At 42.8% G+C, this 19582-nt stretch overlaps 1 protein-coding gene across 4 annotated transcripts in view; it reads right to left on the bottom strand.

The window, feature by feature from the left end:
* FSTL4 (follistatin like 4) overlaps positions 1-19582 on the bottom strand; it is a 239883-nt gene that overhangs the window by 93677 nt on the left and 126624 nt on the right. For 3 of the 4 annotated variants that reach the window (XM_054217862.1, XM_054217863.1, XM_054217864.1), the window contains 2 exons: positions 18770-18960; positions 14825-14945 (listed from right to left, as the gene is read on the bottom strand). In XM_054217862.1, the coding sequence (XP_054073837.1) occupies positions 14825-14945; positions 18770-18960 (312 nt within the window). Of the gene's footprint in view, positions 1-14824; positions 14946-18769; positions 18961-19117; positions 19223-19582 lie in introns of those variants that run through there. The other variant, XM_054217865.1, reaches the window with a different exon arrangement.

Genomic DNA, 19582 nt, shown 5'->3' with positions numbered 1-19582 from the left:
TCCTGGGTGGTGTAATAAAAGATTCCCAGTAATAATTTCCAGGCAATTTTAGAAATTAAATCTTAATAACAGAAAGAAAGTTACCCATGTAGGTCTTGCTATTTCCAGCACTTCTTCAAGCTCATTTTGATGTGTTTGCTCTACAAACTCAGACTCTAACCAATTTCTTCAGGGTTCTCAGTAAAACCCAAGGAAATTTCCTGTCATTTTGATTTAACTAAAACCCTATGATCTGACGAGATTGTGATGTTGACACTGTAACACTGTTCAAGCATATAAAATTGTGAATACCTTTTCTAATATATGGATGATTCTCTCCTCTGCCTTGTAGAGGACATGTACTCTGCCAAGGAAACACCACTCCCGCAGCTACAGCTCACACAAATTAATACTCTGATAAGAAAAGCTCCGTTTTTAGAAACAGCCGAGTTTGCAACACCTAATTCACTCTCGCAGCCTCGCACCGCTATTTCCACATCTCCACCTGCCGTAACATAAGGAACTAATGCTGATGTGGATGTGGCTAATAAGACGTTTGCAGCACAGGAATGAGTAAATTTGCAAGTTTTTTCATGTGTGGTACCAACTTTCCGCTCTGGAGAGGATGGGGACATCAGAGACTGCCCATGACTAGAGACGGAGGAGAAGGCCATGGCAAGTCCTGCAACAGACTAGTTAAGAAGGGTTTAAATGGTAAAGAAGTGATTTCTTTCTTACTCTGGTTAGAAAGAGACATGTGAGACAAGAGACATGCATTACCCTTGAACTTTCCAGATTTTCAGCATCTGTGAATTGAAGAGAGATGCTGTAGCCCCTGACAGCTGAGACCCATCTGCTGTTGACATAGAACAATTTCTAAGCATCAAAAAAAGTCTTAGAAACAGCTCTCAGACACTGATAGTCACATTTTTTTTCAAGAGTTATGCAAGAAGGAGGCTTAGAAATCCCTTAATTTGCTAAAATGGGAATTGTTCATGTGCCTCCTGTGTCTTCATTTGAAAACCCTTCCCTTTGTTTCCACCAGGGTAGAAAGAGGCAGGTATGAAAAAAAACAAAACCCTGAGTTAATTGAGGCAGCCAAGCGAAGTGTCGGGGTAGAGGGGCAGGCGGCAGCGGCGAGGTGGCAGCAGAGCCACTGTATGCCATGGAGCAGGGTTCCTTAGTGTATTTTATTAGCCTGCTGAAGGCAAACAGGGATAAAAAAAAAATAATAAAAAATTAGCAGTTTCTGTTACTCCTTGTGCTGTTTTCCCTCCAGGGCTGTCACTGCTTTGTTTATTTATTTATAAGGTGGGCTGCCCCGATGGGAGATGTTTTGGCCATTTTATGGAGTGGGAAAAGAAGTTTTCCAGAAGAAACGGATCAAAAGGAGGTTTCTCAGCACCTGAGACCGCAAATATTTATAGACGGGTGTGTTGTGACACATGAGCAATTCCACTGAAAGTAAACGGGCTTTTTAAAAATTATTTTTTAAAAGTTACAGGTGTATGCGAGGGGAATTAGATAGCGAGAGGTTGTACCAGCTTAAACCTGGAAGAGGCAAAAAACCATCTCAGCATGCAGAATTTGCATTTCAGATACAAACTTGATACTAGAGAAAACAGAAAGAAAGAAATAACGTACTTCAAAGCCGGCCACTGCTGGGTTTGCTGGAGCCCGGTGCAGCAGCGCGGCCCCTGCCTGACCTGGGGCTCCCCGGGCTCCCCCCACTGCAAAACCACCCGATGACTAATTAAATAACACTTCAGCACAGCAAAATCATCTCGTTTAGTTTGGCTCATTATTAGGTAATTCTTCACAAGATAATTGCAAGAGAAACAGCAAGGCTCAGATAACACTTCTACTATCTCGATGCTGCTGTTGTAACACCTATAACATTTATTCGGCTCCTTGCAGAGCCCAGCACCATCCTCACCGCGTTGAGCCAAACCTGTTACTTCAAAAGACTTAAAACATCTGACAACTTTTGAAGCCAATTTGAAATTAGTTGGGCCTCTCAATCCAGCTCCTATGGGGCACCGTCCACAAAAACTAATAACAACAACAAGAGTAATAATAACGATAGGAAACCAAAAACGCCCACAAGAAGAATAACTGCTCCATCAGATATATCAACCTCTTCTATGAGCAACTTGTATCTAATCCTCAGAGTAAATTATCCCGTGCACTGACAGCAGACACGTAATGAAATTGCTTTGCCACTGGCCCTGTTGGTTTCTTCAAAATTTCTTTTATTATAGCAAATTTGTGGATTGCTTAACGCTAATTGAAGCACTTTTTGTTTCATGGGCAGAAGAATGCTTGCAAAGCCTGACGGAAGATCTGAAACACAGAGAGTCACCACATGGGAGGATTAAAGCGATGGCTCAGTACGACGCGGCACCAAGTCCCCCAGCTTTCCTTTTCCCTCCCCTCTTGCTTTCTCCTTAAAGGAAATTACACCTGCCAAATCTTCCCTTGCCTAATGTTTGACAAAAGGAAAGCTGATCAACGATCGCTCCGAGCTGCTGGTCTTCTCCCAGGAGTCAGAAGAATGAAGCTAACCTGCCACTCTTTTTTTTTTTTTTTAATTATTTTTAAAGCTCTTGGACACATGATGCCTATCGCGGGGAAAAAAATCTTTTATTCCCCAACATCCCTCTGTTGGAAAGCCCTTGCAGAAAAGGAATCCAACAGTTCATTACTTCTATCTGCTCAACACATTTTTGACATAATTGTATTAGTGCCTCATTGTGGGGCTTGAAAAGTGAAATCTGAAAAGCGGCTTTTTGCCATTGGTTTATTTATTTGCTGAAGCCCTGTTTACGCACTAGAATACAAACAGCAGCATTTGCCACTCGTATAATTTGTTTAAAGCATTATGTTCAAGAGGCCACCTGTGCTAATGCATCAAAGGAGTAAGCAGGTTGCTCTCCCTCTATTTAAGAAAGGAGAAAACGACTTTCTGAGCCAAATCCCTCCTGTCCAAGTTTGTTCTTTTATTCCCTAAGCATCCCTCTCCTCCCCAGGAGCCTGGTACCGCCGGAGGGATGCGCTGCTCTCCGGAGGAGTCGGTGCATTAGCAGCCCCTCCAGTGCCCGCAGGTTTGTACTTCTGCTGGCTCAGCCTGTTTCACCATCGCTACGGAACTCCTCTCTGGCAAAGAAAATGCATTTCCATTCTCTTTGAAAGCTATTTGACTTGGTGGGTGTCCACACAGCACTGCAAGATGAATGCACGCCATGTCCATTATAAATTGCTTTCATCTTCCATTCAGCTATAGTCTTTGGATGTCAATGTATTAATTACAATCCACGGTGCCTGTTCATCACATTACACTGAAGTATTCAATAAATACCAATTAACATATTGGAGTCTTTCCATGAATGTATCTTGCCTGACTTGGAGTGAATGGGTTCATAAAAATACATCTTAAAACAAAATAAGGAGGATAATAGCAATTCTGTAACAAATTTAGACTCATATACATCTCATATTTCAGCAGATGACGGGTTAGTAAATTGCATTAAAAGCAAAACAGCTCTATTAGCCCTGCCAGGAGATGTGTGACACCTCACAGCAGACTCCAAACTAGTCTAACCTGTATTTTTTATAGTTTATATTGCACTGAATATATACTAATGGTGAAAAAAACCCTAACAATAACTATTGTCAAAATAAGTGGAGATGTGCTCTCTAAACCAGTTAGAACACACACCTTCGGAAGCCCATAAATAACCATATGGGCTTGTCTCATGGGCTGGAGATGATTTTGGTGGCTACCATGAATTTTACATGAATTAAAGACGGACAGTGCAAACTTTTATGCTGTTTACGGCAGGAGAATGTGGCACAGAGCTCTTTGTGCTGCTACAATAAACTGCAGTCCCCTGAAAAGATTGAAAGCAACAGCTTCTGGTATCAGTAATGGCCAAATGCAACCAGATGTTATCGCTGCTTCTGAAACAACTTTGCCTCTAGGTCCTACAGGAATATAAACCCTATCTAGCGATGCTTATGTATCAGCTACAGATGTCAGGTCTGCCATGCTCTTGTTTGGGTTTTTAGGGCAGAAAAAGGAGTTTTGGTTCCATCTGGTCTGGGCTGTTCAGGAATCTGGGTTGCCCTGCTGCAGGAAGCTGTGCAGGACGGGAAGGTCCATGCCACACACCCCAGCCAAGGTGTCCTCAACAGGCAACCACAGCCTTTCACTGCAGGACCAGCGTATTAAAGAAAAACACATTAGCATTCCTAAGAATATTAAAGAAATGAGATTCCCATCCTACCAAACAGGCCCTGCCAGATGGTTCATTTTTAACTTCATTGCTGTAAACTGCGGGAAATTGTAACTTTACTTGTGGAATTACACCCAAAATGAGTGGTCAACCTCTGGAGGAACTCCCTCCCAGGCACATAAACCACCAGGTTTTGTGGAAGATGCTGAGCAGCAGGCATCACAGCACATCGTTCTCCAGTTTGACCATAGAAGCATTAGTCAATGCTTTTCCTCCAGCTCCCAATTTTATTAGAGAGGGTTGTGCTAACGGAGATAGGTTAGATACCCAGAACAACATTAAGCCAGGACCAGCAATAGTAGCGCTGCATTTCCTCTCAGCAGATTGCTAAGGACTCCGTACATAGCTCCCGAATTTTCATGGCAGAAAGGATTTTTTTTCCCCCACCAGCAATGGGATCCTTAGATCAGTAGCCTTTTGGAGGTGAGCAGAATATAAAAGGGAGACATTTATGCAGCATAATTTTTTATGAGTCTAACTGTAAGAGCTATCAAATAATAGCTGTGAGACTGCATATTAAAAATAGGCATATAGTGCCTTTGCCGTAAAAACAAACAGTGCAGCGGCCCTGCCTGAACTCGGCCAACACGGTGTCACGACTTGGCAACGGCTCTTGGGTTTTCAGAGACCAGGGTCAAACTAAGCTGGCCTTTTTTTTTTTTTTTTTTTTTGCTTCCTTAGTGAACAGCAGGATGGCAAACCCAGCTGCAGGTGGAGTTTCAGCAAACGGGATGTGATGGAAAACTCTATTTCGGGGTAGCACCGGACACTGCACAAAGCCGAATTTTCTCTGCGATTAAAATGAAGCAGGAATGACATGGGCAATCAGGCCACAGAGCCAGACAGGAGCACAAAACCACAGGAAAAGATGGTCTGGGCAGTGTCTTTCAGGAAAAACTTAAAAATCAAGTCTCTACCTGAAAGCAATGCCAGCAGCAGCTCCATCAGACCGGAGCCCTGCACTGAAACTACGTGAAACCAGGCTGTGGGAAAACCCTGGGAAACACAGCTCATGCCGAAACGCAGCCTGAAAGTGCATTTTGAATGTTACCCTGGTCTTTCAAGCTCTCAATTCTCCCATTTAATTTCCTGTTCAAAAGGTGTGTGTATACCTTATGAAATCACGGGGTGAGGATATTTTTATTCTCTCTTTTCCCCCCGCTCCTTTTTAGCTGCTTTGCTTTGAAATTACTGTCATCCCCACTCCCTTTCCCACCCCTCTTCTGCACTCCCTCCCCACTCCAGCAGTTTTTGGGGCTGCGATGCCCAGTGCTCCAAGACAATGCTGGGTTCCAGCTGGCCACAGAGGAGGACACTGCTCCAAATGCCCTTCAGTGCCCAGCGGGTACCGTGACCTTTTCTAACACATTATTCAGGTTTGCATGATGAACAGAATGACCAATAAAAAGAAAAAAGCCACCATATACTTAGAACGTTTCTTTTTTTCCTTCTTGGTAAATCACGGTCACAAATTACTTCTCTAAGCATTAAGTTTCTAATAACAGTGCTGGGATGGCAGCGCATGGACCGTAATGGAAGTTATAGAATCTAAATGTGGCTTAAAGCATGGGTTCAGTGGGACCTGAACTTACTGGACAAAGAGAAACAAAAATTCTGCTGACGTAGTTTATATACTGCAGAGGGAAAACCTGGCGGCAGAAGTGGTGCTTTGGAGGCACGGCAGGCTCGAGCTGCGAGTTATTTATTTCTATTGATGGCTCTTGATGTTCTTTCTGAAGTTTTGATCATCAAGAAACTTGAGAATGAGCTTTTTATGATGGTACTACAGACAGACGTTGGCAACAGCTGAGTTTCACCTCAAATCCTGATGCCACTGAAGCATCTCCGAAGCTTTTTACTTTTCTCCAAAGGCTAGCACCTTTTTTTATTCTTTTTGGAAGTATTAAAGCAGAACCAACCTTTGAGTTCAGCTTATTCAATTTCCTACTGCTATTTTTTTCAGCTTCTATCTGGACATCCTGGATTTGTCAAGGAGATTTTCTCCTGTGAAGAACATGAAATAAAAACATCTCAGCTGTGGCTCTACATAAATCGTACCATTGCACTGGGGATATATACTGTACTTGGTAATTTTCTGATGGCTGCTCTGGCATTTTGATTAAAAAATTAGCACTGCAGCTCAGCAGTGTTATACAATATCAATAAAGTACGTGCTAAACGAACTAAGAACTGGCTGATGGACGGATCTCAAAAAGCACTTCTCAGAGGGGACCACTCAAACGGGGCTGTTTCTAGCGGCGCCGCATGGAGAGTCATGCAAAGCCCAAATCTGTTCGACATCTCCATCGAGATCTGGAACGAGGACAGAAATCCCAGCTGACATTACGGACAGCAGAGAGTGACAAAGTGGAAGGCAGGACTCAGGTACTGAGCTTTTTGGGTTGGCTAGTAACCTGTGCCCATGCACAATAAAATATTTTAATATAAGCACATATACAGTTATGTATCACACATTGACCACACGTCCAGGAATGAGGAATGCGGGACAGAACCATAAAACAAAAAACAGATGAGGTAACTGATTCTGCCCCCACCTTTAGCAGGGAAAAGGGTCAGTAAGTGACAAAACACACAACAGCGGCCAAAGATGAGTGTGATCCCTGCCTGGACGGTTGGGAAGGGGAATACAGGCACACGGGAGATGCTACTCTGCACCGATGCTGGTGGTACCGAACCTAAAAGGCAGCAGGAGCTAGCTAAGACAAACACAACATGAATCGGGAGCGGTAGTTGCAGTAGACACATCTGAGACAGATGTGGGATAGACTTTTTCCAATACGTTAAGGAACATTTTTGGCCTTAAAATCTATGAATCTGCTAAACTGGTCGAAGAAAAGATGAAGAGCATGTAGGTGGGGAAGGGATTCAAAGCATCCACGAGATGCCTGAAAGGGCAAGGAGAGAGAACATCCACAGCGGCTTTCCTTAGATGAAGGCAGATTTCAAAAGAAAAGTATAGCTCTAGCAATTACCCACTAGGAAAAAGCAGGTAGAGAAAACAAGAGGAAGACAGGAGCCAAGATGTTCCAGATTGTGTGTAATAAAACAAGGCCTAGGGAAGCCTGCCCAGGATGCTGCCATATCACGCTTTTGACTTCATGTAAAATCTTATGCATTTTAACGATGATTTTCCCCATTTTTAGTGAAAAAACATTTTGCTTCATGATTATGTTTGCATTTGCTTCACAAATTCCTCAGAAAGACAGGCTTTGAGTGAAAAAAATAAAAGTAAATGCAACGCAGAATGTTTGGAGCCGATTTTCAGAAATGGCATCTGCTTTTGCAAGACAAGAACGAAGCCCTAGGAAAGCCTGCAATTCCACACTCCTGGCTCACTGAAAAAGCAAACGGTACTTTTTAGATCTCTACCTATGTGATCTGAAGGTGCGCATGTATGTCTAGGACTGTCAGCCATTTTATGATCTCATCAATATTTGTATTTGCTGTTCACTGACGTAATTTTGTGTCTGCAAGCAACCGAAAACGCTATTATTTGTGCCTGCGAAATTGCTTCAGTGAATATTGCCGGTATGGATCAAATAATTTTTTGAGAAATGGTATTTGCCTGGTTTTATGCGCCAGTGAGTCACTCATAAGTACTTATAAATATTTAAATATTCTACTCCTGCAAGAGTCGGTGTAGACATTTGATATGGTTTGTACTACATCACCTCTGAAGCACTACTCCACACTGCAAATTCTTGCATTTAAAACCGAGATTAACAAATCAATGCACCCTGAAAAGCATTTTAAAATCACCAGTACATTGTATTCTAGTGAGTTTTCTTTGCAATTTGTAGACAATAGATTTCCAATAACAACTTGTAATTAGTTCGTTTTCTCTTACTCAGTCATTACATGTTAAGCCTGTTGACATTTCGCAGATGGTATCTTCGAAATGAGAGGTATTTGAAAAACTCCTGGAGTTTGGGAATTCACACTCGAGCGCACCGGTTCCGGCGTGCGACTGATATGTGTGCGCAGAAAGAAACAGCAAAACCAGCATCAGATACTCTCTCTGCCTTTTTCTGAAAAAATCTGGGCAGCAATTCTTGACCAAAACCCAGGAAATCATGATAATTTTAACCATGCCTACATTTGCCATTAATTCTGCCAAAATTTTATGTCAGGAGACCGAAATATTTCAAATCACAACGCAAAAATGTACAAACTAAGCAGAGTACAAAACCAATCAGCAAACCTGGTTAGATTAATTCACCTCTGATGTCAACATGGAAACATTCCCTTTTTCAGTCTAAAGCAAAACCTCTTTCCATCATTAAAGATGCATCCACGGGCAAGGTATTTTTTTGCTGATCTGAGCATTCTTAGCGTTTTCTCTGGAATCATATTTTAGCATTTGAAGCATTTTTGCTTAGAATAAATTTGTCTTTCTTCCTACAAATTAATTCTGTTGTTTTATTTTGTTTCTTCTGAGAAAATGCCTTTTACTTGGTTTGAAATGCAGCGAAACAATTGAGAATATACAACAAAACCTGACTCTGACAGATGTTTTGTGGAACTGCAAGAAATGCAGGGCACTTTGCTGGAGCCCAGTGATAGATTTTAGACTTGAAGCTCACAGCTGAAGATTTCCACAATGAGCAGAGCTTTACAAGAGAGCGAAAAAGAAATCACCTTCTTTGCAGAATGTGTTTCTTTGATAGCAAGGGAGAAAAAAAAAAAAAGAAAATCAAAGCAAGAAAATTTTCCACATTCAAAAATTACCTGCCCATTAAAATGGAGTAAGGATGAACTCACTTAGATGTCTCCCCAGCTGAGGAATCCTACTAGCCAAAAATTACATTTTCCAGGTGCAACAGGGTCATTCCTTGTGCTGAAGCCAGGCATCTTACACTGCATTTATGAGCGAGGCAAGGAGCTAGGTGCTTCTGAAGATGATCTAAGAAGTCAGGACTTATTGAGCAGGGAGACCCCGAGCGCTGATCAAAGGCAGCCCTGACCTGGAGCCTGTCCCTGGAGCACCGGCATCAGCCCAGGCACGGAGAGCCCCTCAGCCCTGGTTTCTGTGTCTGCCCTTCGCGAAGCTGCTGTGCCTACCTACAGCACACCGCTGCCAGCTCGCCCCTAATAATGCCTAAAAACCCAGCGCAGGATCCCAGCATGGCTGTGGAAACGCTGGTTACCAAATGCTGTTGCAGTGATTTGCATGCTGCTTGTTTTTTTCCTTCCATCCCTGCTCAGCCAGTCTGCACCTGCTGCAGAAGTTGAGCTGAACAGTTTTAAATTTCTGCTTTTTGCTTGATTTTTAACTGCTAGGTCCGTTTGTGCTACAAGACTGCATTATTACATTCATCATTCCAGAAAACGCCCAGTAAGTTGCCTTGATCCTCAGTAACACGGCTGCCTCAAGGCAAGCAGGAATGGGCTGTGTTGGTCAGTTGAAGGAAACCTCATTTCTTCCCCGAGTAGTTCCCATCACCTCTAACGCTGCCTCCAACCGAGAGGAGAGGCCGGTGCTCCCCTGCTTGCTCTGGCGTGTTTGAAGTTTCTATATCACATAGCTCACAGGAGAAGCAAATCAATGTTGGTAAGCTAATGAATTATTTCCAAGTTTGTACCAATATCTGCAGCAACATGAAAGAAAAATCACATAGCAGGGAGATTACAGCCGAAGAGGCAGAGCATAGAGCACGAATTGTCAATATTTTAGGACTGTGATTTGATCCTGTAGATAACTGTTGCCACAAAATTGCTTAAGAGAACACCTCAAGCAAAACATTTTATCTCACAATATAGTTGTCCAATATAATTAACCTGGCTTGACCAATCTAGCTGGAAGGTAGCACTAACAAATACCCAATCCTACATGCCATACCATTGAGGAAAACAACTTTGTAAAGATGTGAGTAAACACTTCATCTGAACATGGAATTCACAGACGCAATTTCTGCTGGAAGGGCGGGCTCACCAGGTGTACGGGGAATACGTATTTTTCCAAGGACAGGTATTCATTTTCCTCACACTGAACTTATTTATCACCCTCATGAAGATGAGATGTCTATCAAGAACAGTTACACTTCTGAAACCTTCCTTCCTCAGTCAACATCTCCCTCACCCGCTTGACCCAAAGGCCCTTTTTTAGGTTTCAGTCCCTCTTCATCCAGGTAGATTTTGGCTTTTCCCTGACAAGCATCGATCTAAACATTTGGGACAATTACACAGCTCTGCCCAGAGATTCACCCAACACTCATGCCCAGACCAAGCTCCCGATTAATTTTTTCACCCAATTCATTCAAATGCACTCTTCCCTGTGGTTTCCCAGTCCCCCGCTGCAGTGCTGGGAAAGGCCAGGTTGGACGGGGCTTCGAGCAACCTGGTCTGGTGGGAAGCGTCCCTGCCCAGGGCAGGGGGTTGGAACTAGATGGTCTTTAAGGTCCCTTCCAACTCTAAACATTCTATGATCCCATTTTAACATTTCTCCATCGTGCTTTTTTTGATAAATATTAAGGACAGGTCAAAAAAATAAAATAAATCTGAACTAAAGCAGAATCAGGGAAGAAAACAAACTCCTTGCAAAGAGTGTAACAGCATTATAAGAAAAAGTTTAAGAGAAGAGCGCACTGATCCTGCAGCCTCTTCTGTGCTCATTCCTGCATGAAATTCACTCCTCCTTAACAATATTTGTGTTCTTTAGATGATAACGTATCTCTCATCTTAGAGAAACTGCAATATTCTGTCTACATGTAAGATATGCTTGGGAAATAACGACTGGACTGAAAAATAACAATTTGGTTATTTTTCTTTCAAACTGCCTTTGTGTTTGTTTTTTTTTTTTCTGGTCCAGATATGACATTAAGGATCGCAAAATGTCACTGCAGAGCCACTACAAACTGCGATACGGCAGCCTTCGAGAGCCACAGCAGGAAGCGCAGGGCACACAAGGCGACAGCAGTAAGCCACGACGGCGTTGAGACGGGGAAATTACTTTAGGGCATAATTTCTAACCTGACCTAATGAAACATTACTGGTCTTTTACACAACCTCAGTCAAAAAGCTTGCTAGGCCCAGTGTGCCTTACTGCGGTGGGGTAGCAGAGACCCCGGCAAAAGGCCTTTTCTGTGCTTCCACAAACATAACGAAATGCCAAGGGAAGCTGTGGGAAGGGGATGTTGGTTAGGAGAGCACTCTAATTGCCAACGAGCTGGAATTTAAGGGGCTTTTACCATAGGGTTAATAACTTCTTATTAGCTAAACAATGTTGACAAGATAAAGCCATTTTGATGGAATGCATGTTTTCCCTCTCTCTGACATATTTGTATTACAAATTGACCTGTCCACATTGATGATAATATAGATCTAGAAGATTACACTGATTTTTTTTTTTTCTTCAGCTAGGCTTTCACATCTGCCAACCTTCTACTTTCCCATTAGGGAAGACAACAGGAATGCCAAAAGTGACATGCTTAATTCTAATGACCTCCAGTCAGATACGGTTCCAAAAGCTATATCCAAAAATCACTCGTCTGAGCGTATTTAAAGTATGACTCAGCTGGGTGATGTGCTTGCCAATTCACCAGACTCTCTCCATGCTGATTAATTAGATGCATGTTCTGCTTTAGCTCTTATGACAACTAAGCCTTTTATTTATTACTCATTTATCGAATCTTTGTGACAATATAAAGACAACAGACAAATATACTTGCTAGTACTCTCTATTTTTGGAATGTGAAAAACTTGAGATAACCACATTAAAAATTATTTCTTTTAAATTATGGTCCTGAGCCTGCTTATCTAATAAAATTTATTAATGAGAAATTAGAAGATACCTACAAGTCGTTCTTGCCAGAGCTGCCAGGAGAGCATTTTATCCATCTCATACATTATTTATGTATGATTAAGTCGATTTGAAAAGTGATACTTTAATCCTGTGTTAATTGATATTTCTAGTCATCCCCATACGTGCAAGTCAGCTCCTAAAAGTTGTATTCTTGGGATTGAGGAACAAAAGAACATCCAGAAAATCAGAAGAAAGATGATCAGGTTAGTAGGAGAGCCACTATTTCTGCTTATAATCCAAAACTGTGCATTAAGATGTGTATGCAAATGATTAGCGTGATTAGAAATTACTATTAAAAATAGCACCTATTAGATGTAGTGCTCGTAAGGGTGAAACCACATTTCAAAAAAGGTAAGAGATTGGATTCTTCTCATCCACGCAGTTCTCATTGATTTACAGCTGATCAACATGGATGGGGATCAAAAATACCCTTTGAATCTCTGTGGGTCTTGGAGAGAGACGATGGGTCAAGAGTAAGCAAGAGAAATACACGGAGAGAGAGAAAGAGATCATTTTGGGGCTCTGTGAGTTACAGAAAGGCCACGAGACTCTTTAACATGAAATGCAACTTCTAAAGCAGCACAGGAATGACGAATTGGAAAGCTCTTCACGTTATCAAGGTCATCTTCAAACCTTTCCAACACTGCGACACTATCCCCGAGCACGGTGCACCGAAACAGATGTAACGGAGTTTTTGAGAGGATAAATTAGACGGAGACTTTCTGATGTCACTGAATTCTGGTGATTATGTTCCTCGGCTTGCTGAGCAGCCATCCCCGCAGCCTGGTGCCAGTGTGCACAAATGAGCGGCTTGGGTGAATTTCAAGCAACAAAAGGCTCACCCTAATGGGCCACAAATATGAAAAATGTGCGGGATGTTGTACCTTTAAACTACTGTTGCAAGCCAAATTCTGACTCATAACGACGCACAAATTTCATAAACACTTTAAGGACTGCGAACCGCAGTGTGTGCTTAAGATGAGTGTTTGAAGTATTTTTGAGATGTTTTTCCTACATTGTGTAATAAAGTAAAGGAAAAAGATACACTTTCCCCAAGCACTAAAGTTCACAAACAGAGCCCGCAAAATTTCTAAAGCTGTAAACAATAAACTTTGTTTTTAAATTAAAAACTGATGAGCCACTAACCACTCTTGATAAAAACGGAGATTCTATGACAACTGAAAATGGAGAGTAAGTCTGATTTTCAGCTTCACGTGGAGAATAATTCATTTACAAAATCCTTTTGATAGACACTCATTACACCTTGGGTTTTGTTACAACATTTTTGCAGTTTATTGATTACTATCTCTGTTCATTGGCTAATATTTCGTACTTGTCTTATTTTCATTGCCTACTTGATTAATCCAAATATGCTTCCAAATAACTGTGTGTCAAGCCTTTATAGCTGGGTTAATTCACTTTACGGCCTTCTTAATGTAAGAGGTTTTATGTTTTACTGTATATCTGCTGGTTTCAGTGTGCTCAGTTGAATTAAACGCATATGCAGTTCAAACAGGTCCACGGTGACAACTGGGGCTAATTTTAAAGCACTTTAAAATTATCCGAAGTTGTTTGGGGTTTTTTTTGTAATGAAAAGCCAGAAGTCAAGAAAACAAACCATTCTCTTTAGAAAACAGGATATTTCGCAAAAACAGAGGTTTTGCATTATCATCGTGGCTTGCCAAAGAGCATCAGCGAGGAATGCGCTGGGGTGGGGCACAGGGTGACTCTCACTCACACCAAGCGTTTCCCACCCAGCAGGCTCTGGAGCACGGTGCCCTGGTTTAGAACACGAAATCAAGAGGTAGTGAAATTCCTTTGTCTTTAAAATGCCGAAGCTTTGAGAATCCAGCTTAAAAGGAAACCAGCTTGTTATCAGCCTTTTACCTGCACTCAACAGTTCAACGGCTGAATCCTGGTTTTGTTTAACGACCATTAACAATGTCTTTGATTAAACCACACACAAGTGCTCTGTAGCTCACTATCCTGATTGTTGAAAAGCCCGCCACATTTTCTGTCTGTCTGTCTTTTTCAGTATCCCAAAGGGACAGGCATCAATAAAACCTTTTATCATCTGGGTGGAGGAGACAACGTGGGCCTTTTCCAGGGAAGTACTTCAATAAACGCTTAACTTAAAGCATGAACGTAAAGTTATGAAGATAAATGGGATAACACAAGCACTTATTTTTTCATATTGTTTAAGTAGCTCAGTAATCTAGGAAAGCTTGCAAATGGTGCCAAGATACGTACCGAGATTGCACACCATAATCCAATTACTAACATGGAAACAAATGGCAGAAAGCATAATTCCCAGGCAGAGTATTCAGTAAAACACCTTCCCCACATCAAACTAACACATATTACTGCGAGACATTTGGACAGGTTTCAACCCTGTTTCCTCAGGGTTACTTGGAAACCACATACTCTGGTCTACAGACCTGGCCAGTTCACCAACATCTCTCCATTGCCATCAACCAGACGCCAGCAACAAGTAGTACAACAAAATACACAAGAAAATAGTAAGCCCCACATGCTTTTACCAACATCCTAGTTCATGCTTATCCTTTGGATCACAGTAACCTTTAGAAACAAGCCTTCCATAGTATTTTCATGGCATTAAATACAAAAAGGGATTATCTTTGCTGACCATGTCTGGGAAGACAACATTGCCACCACAGGTATTTGCATGCTTTCAACACCCAGGACAGACAAAAGCATCGGGACTTACGGAATGCTGTATAGAGCTCCTGCAGGGTTAAGCGGCCATCATTGTTGTAATCATCAAACCGGAGAAGGTCTTCTAGTGTACAATCCAATAAATCATCTTCCAGCTCCTCCTTCTTCATTAGCTACAGCAAAGAGAACAGGAAAGCTTACATATGATGTAAAGATACAGCCTGCCGTCTTGGCTCACCCAGCGGATTTTCCATTACACGACCTTTGAGGAAACATATATATATATAGATATATCTTATCTATTGTCACGTATTTGCTTTGTATCAAGATACAACTGATATTCGCATTCCTGCTGCAATTCATGGGCCATGGACCGTTGAGGGTGAGGAGCCTCTTCCTTCAGCAGCAGCACATAAATGCATTTTCACTTTGCAAATGTATTGAAAAATAAATGTTCCACAGGGAAAAAGGAAAGTCTGTTTTTCCTCTCTCCTCTGGAGGTAAGGACAAAATTGTATTCCTTGCTTTTAGGACTAGAATGGGCAAGAGTGGATGCTGTATTCAACACTGATGTGTTTTTCCAGCCCCTGACAGTCTGTTTCTTATGTATTCTAAACATTTCACACATTCTACATTAAAAATGAAGAGAGCTTTAGAAGCCGTACATCCAACTCAGCAAATTGCCAAACTCAGACCTAAGCATGATGAAAATGTTGGGTTCTCTGAATTTATTGTAGAACAGGAAGAAAACTGCTGAAATGTTGCATCTTCCGGGCAGGAAGGATTTTTGCTGCAGTCCAGGGACTCTTTTATTTACTATTCCAGTCTTGGCCCATTATATTGAAGCAATTTAAAGCAATAATGCTAAAAAAATGACCCTTCACCTAGCAAGTAAAAATGTTCAATAAAAGTGAGATCAACCATAACTTCCAAGATCAATCTTCTAAAGATGGAAATTTCCCTTTGTCTACCTTTGTATTGAAAATTGATTAACTTTTCATAAGACTGACAAGTTTTTACTAGTCCTTTTGATTTAACGTCAGAAAAAAAAACCAAAACAACACAAAACACTTCAGCTGCAACAAATTCAGGAGATTTATGAATCTGACTTTAAAATACATTAAAGTTTTAAATGGAAATAACATTCCAATTACCACCCTTGCTAATAGCCCTGCGCACCCACGGCTGCAAACCTACACGAGCATTTCACACTGCTGGGTCCGGAGGGAAACTATTGGATAGGGTCTGGCAGCAGCCAGGAAGCAAAGCAGCTCTGAACAGAGCGGGATGGAAAGAAGGGAGATCTAAATGAGATCTCAGGAAGAAAATCTTTGCTGTGAGGGTGGTGAGCCCCTGGCCCAGGTCGCCCAGAGGAGCTGTGGCTGCCCCATCCCTGGAGGGGTTCAAGGCCAGGTTGGACGGGGCTTGGAGCAACCTGGTGTGGTGGGAGGTGTCCCTGCCCAGGGCAGGGGGTGGCACTGGATGGGCTTTAAGGTCCCTTCCAACCCAAACCATTCCATGATTCTGTGATCCGCTGCCATCTTTTTGCTCAAAGCAATTCTGTTGTGGAGAACAAACAAATGGGCAAAGATCCTCGCCGTCTCCCAGTGCTGGGTGCTGCCCTGATGCAGGACTGTCCTCTTCGGAGGGAGTCTGCTTCCAGTTTCTCCTTTGGAGTGAATCCCTCTGCAACGAGCCTCCTAAAGATCCCCCTTCAGGTCTTAAAAATGACTTTTTTCTGCAGCAGTGCACATTACCTGCCTCGTGGTTTTCCTTGCAGACAAGGTTATAGTGCTCAAGAGACTATTTTTCTTTTAAATAAAACAAAGAAAATGCACAGCAGCAGCTCATCCAGCAGCCAGAGAGAAGGAGGTCCCACTGCACCACGTTCATTTCAGCTGCCTCTACCCACGGGCAATGAAACTCCCATCGCTGGGGGAATTTTAAAGTTGCAGAAAGCTTCAAATTAAGGAGCCAACACAAATCAATCACAGATCTACCTAACAAGGTGAGACAATTTCTGTTAAGACTATAACACGGGAAATAAAAATTGCTTGTTACCTAAAAAAAACCACATCCATTGAAAACTGGGTGAATAAACTGGTCATGTAAGAGCAGATGAAAATCACCTTGTTGTTAGAGCCAACAAGAAAAATAAAGAATTGACACAAAAACTGCGAATGCTGCCACTGTGAGAGCCGCAGAACTGCCCTGCAGACGTGTCCTCAGCCTGGTCAGGACTTCGGCCACGCTCCCACCAAGGGGCCCAGGAGCAGTGCCATTCAGCTCAGGCTTAAAAACAGTCGTGGCTTATCTACATTCTGTATTAACTGGCATTATTTTGTCTTTTGAGAGGTGGTCACGCTGTCAACTCAGCAATGCTGGTGGCAAGCCTTCGCAGAGGGTGTTTGGGTGAGAGGGCTCCCAGCTGAGGGCTGAACTTATCCTGGGCCATCAAATTGAAGCGGGCTCCAGATGTGCAAGCACTTTTACCGATTTTGGTAACGGAGAGAAGAGAAGAATTAAAATCACAGCAGCCAAGGTCTATGGCTGCTCTTGTGAGAGAGACCTGGGCTCCAAGCACATCTGCAAATGAAGCCCACAGTAACTTTGCGGCAGACCTTAAAGCACCGAGTCCTGCTCCTTTAAAATGCAGGTCATTGTTTCCTCCTAATGGTAATGGCCTTCAGGCTGCCAAACCTTTATTTCCATGCGACTTGAGTTTTAATATCCTGACGGAATAAGTTTCATGTAAAAAGTGGAAAAAATTGGAGAGCAGAACAGACACTTAGATGTCACTATGCAAAAGGTGGCTCTGAATTCAGATAAAAGTGTTTTCTCATACCTACCATGTCTTTATATTAAAAAAAATCATCGCATTTAGATGAAGTATTGTATATATTCATAGCTCTGGGATCTAAGGGGATTTACGCTGACACTTTGCATTGTGCAGAAAGGATCACACATCGTGTCAACAGCCTGAGGATTAAAATTCAGCGCAAACTGTCTGATACGGGAGGGAGCTAGAGGGGAGCAAGCTCCTGTCTGTCCCCCATCTTGCTCCCAGTTTACATTTCCAGGCGGGAACAGCACCGCACGTCGTGTTCGCTGGGATGCGGGAGCGCAGACGCGATGCTCCTGCCGAGCAAAGGGTGAAGCGCCAGCTTTGGAAAGCGGAACAGTTCCCAGGCAGGTACTGGCTTCCAAAAGGCTCTTAAAAGGGGTTTGCCTCTAATCCTTCTCACGGATGACATGATGAAATGGAAAAGACAACATTTTCCCACCCCTGGCATAATGCGATTTCTCCTATTTACAGCGCTATTTTCTCAGGTCTGCATGAGCAAAGAGCAGGTTCAGGACCCAGAGCAATCGGCTCGAGCGCCGGGGCTGCATGTTCCGTTCACATTACCCATGGGACAAATTCCAACAGCACAGCATGCCCACAATTAGAAATAACAGTTTTTTTCAAGCTCTCACCTTTTCTATCGTTACTAGGTTCTGCTAATCAACATTTCAGTATCTGCTTAGGGATTTTTGGAAAATAAATCTCTTAAAAAAATATTCCAACTTTGCTGTCATGTTCCTATATGTTAATGCACGGTCCAGAAGGCAAGGAGGAAGAATTAAGGGATTTCTGCCTAACTTACATACACCTAAAAATCCAAATTAATTCTCCCCAAGCTGGCTAGCTGGAAATACTTCAGAAGATGACAGTTAGCAGTGAGGATTAGTATCTGTTTTCAGGGGCAAGGATGGGGCTGGAAAGCTGCCATGGTTTTTTATTTCTGGAGGAGCTTCAAATATTTGAGACAACACCGTCTCCCCAGAGCTGCAGAGAGAGACTCACGTGCAGCGGCAGATTTTCCTCCTCTACCTGCTGCCGGCCGGACAAACAACTGTTCTCACAAGGCTGCTGCTGCCTTACATTCAATTTGCACTTCGAATGAAAAAACGCAACCCGCTTCCTAATTCCATTTTCATTGAACAATAAACCCACCTGAGCCAGTTCAGAGCTGCTGAGATGCCCATCACCGTTTATATCCAAGTGCTTAAACATATCTTCAACTAAGAGGCGCTTCTGGGATGCTCTGTCCTCGGCCGGGCCGCTCGGCAGGCTCCTCCGATGAGCCTGCAGGTCCAGGAGGATGCTTTTAAGCCGGTTGTAGTCTGCCATTGTACAGGTGTCACCTAAAAGATAAGACCGCATTACTGGACCATGTGCATTCGCCTGGATCTTATTTTTAAAGGCCTGAGCTCCTGAAGGGGGAAATAAGGCCCAGAGACAGGCTGTCTGCATACACGGCACCACCCAGCTCTGTGCTTGAGGAGCTCCTGGAGTCGTTACCTTTTGTAATAGCTGGCAGTTTTTCTAAATCCTGCTGTCAAGGATTCTCTCCAGCATGTTCCCATCCAGATTAAAGGGCCTCAGTTACAGACTTTCACGCTCCTCTTGGTAATCCCCACCCATATTAAACTGGCTCTAAGTTTTCGTAAAGATAAAATAAAAGTCATCTATCCTGTGATTATAAAGTCAAAAACAAACCTGGGGAAGCTGATGTTTAGAAAGTGCCACGAACATAAATAAACGGCACCCCAGAGTGTCGCCCTGTGCCAAACACGGGGCTGATCTTAAGGAATCCTTAAAGGCAGCCCACGGCGGTGAGAGGGAGGACAGCGAGGGGCGCAGGGCTGCGGGGAGCCCCTGCAGCTTGGGTGCTGCTGGTGCCTGCACCCATCACCCCACTGCAGACCGACACAAATGCTTTCCTCAGCCCCTGACCAGGAAAAGAAAAAAGGTTATTATCACAGA

Source organism: Rissa tridactyla, chromosome 11 (genome assembly GCF_028500815.1).
Source record: "Rissa tridactyla isolate bRisTri1 chromosome 11, bRisTri1.patW.cur.20221130, whole genome shotgun sequence".
Taxonomy (NCBI): Eukaryota; Metazoa; Chordata; class Aves; order Charadriiformes; family Laridae; genus Rissa; species Rissa tridactyla.
This window is presented reverse-complemented; position numbering and strand designations above follow the sequence as displayed.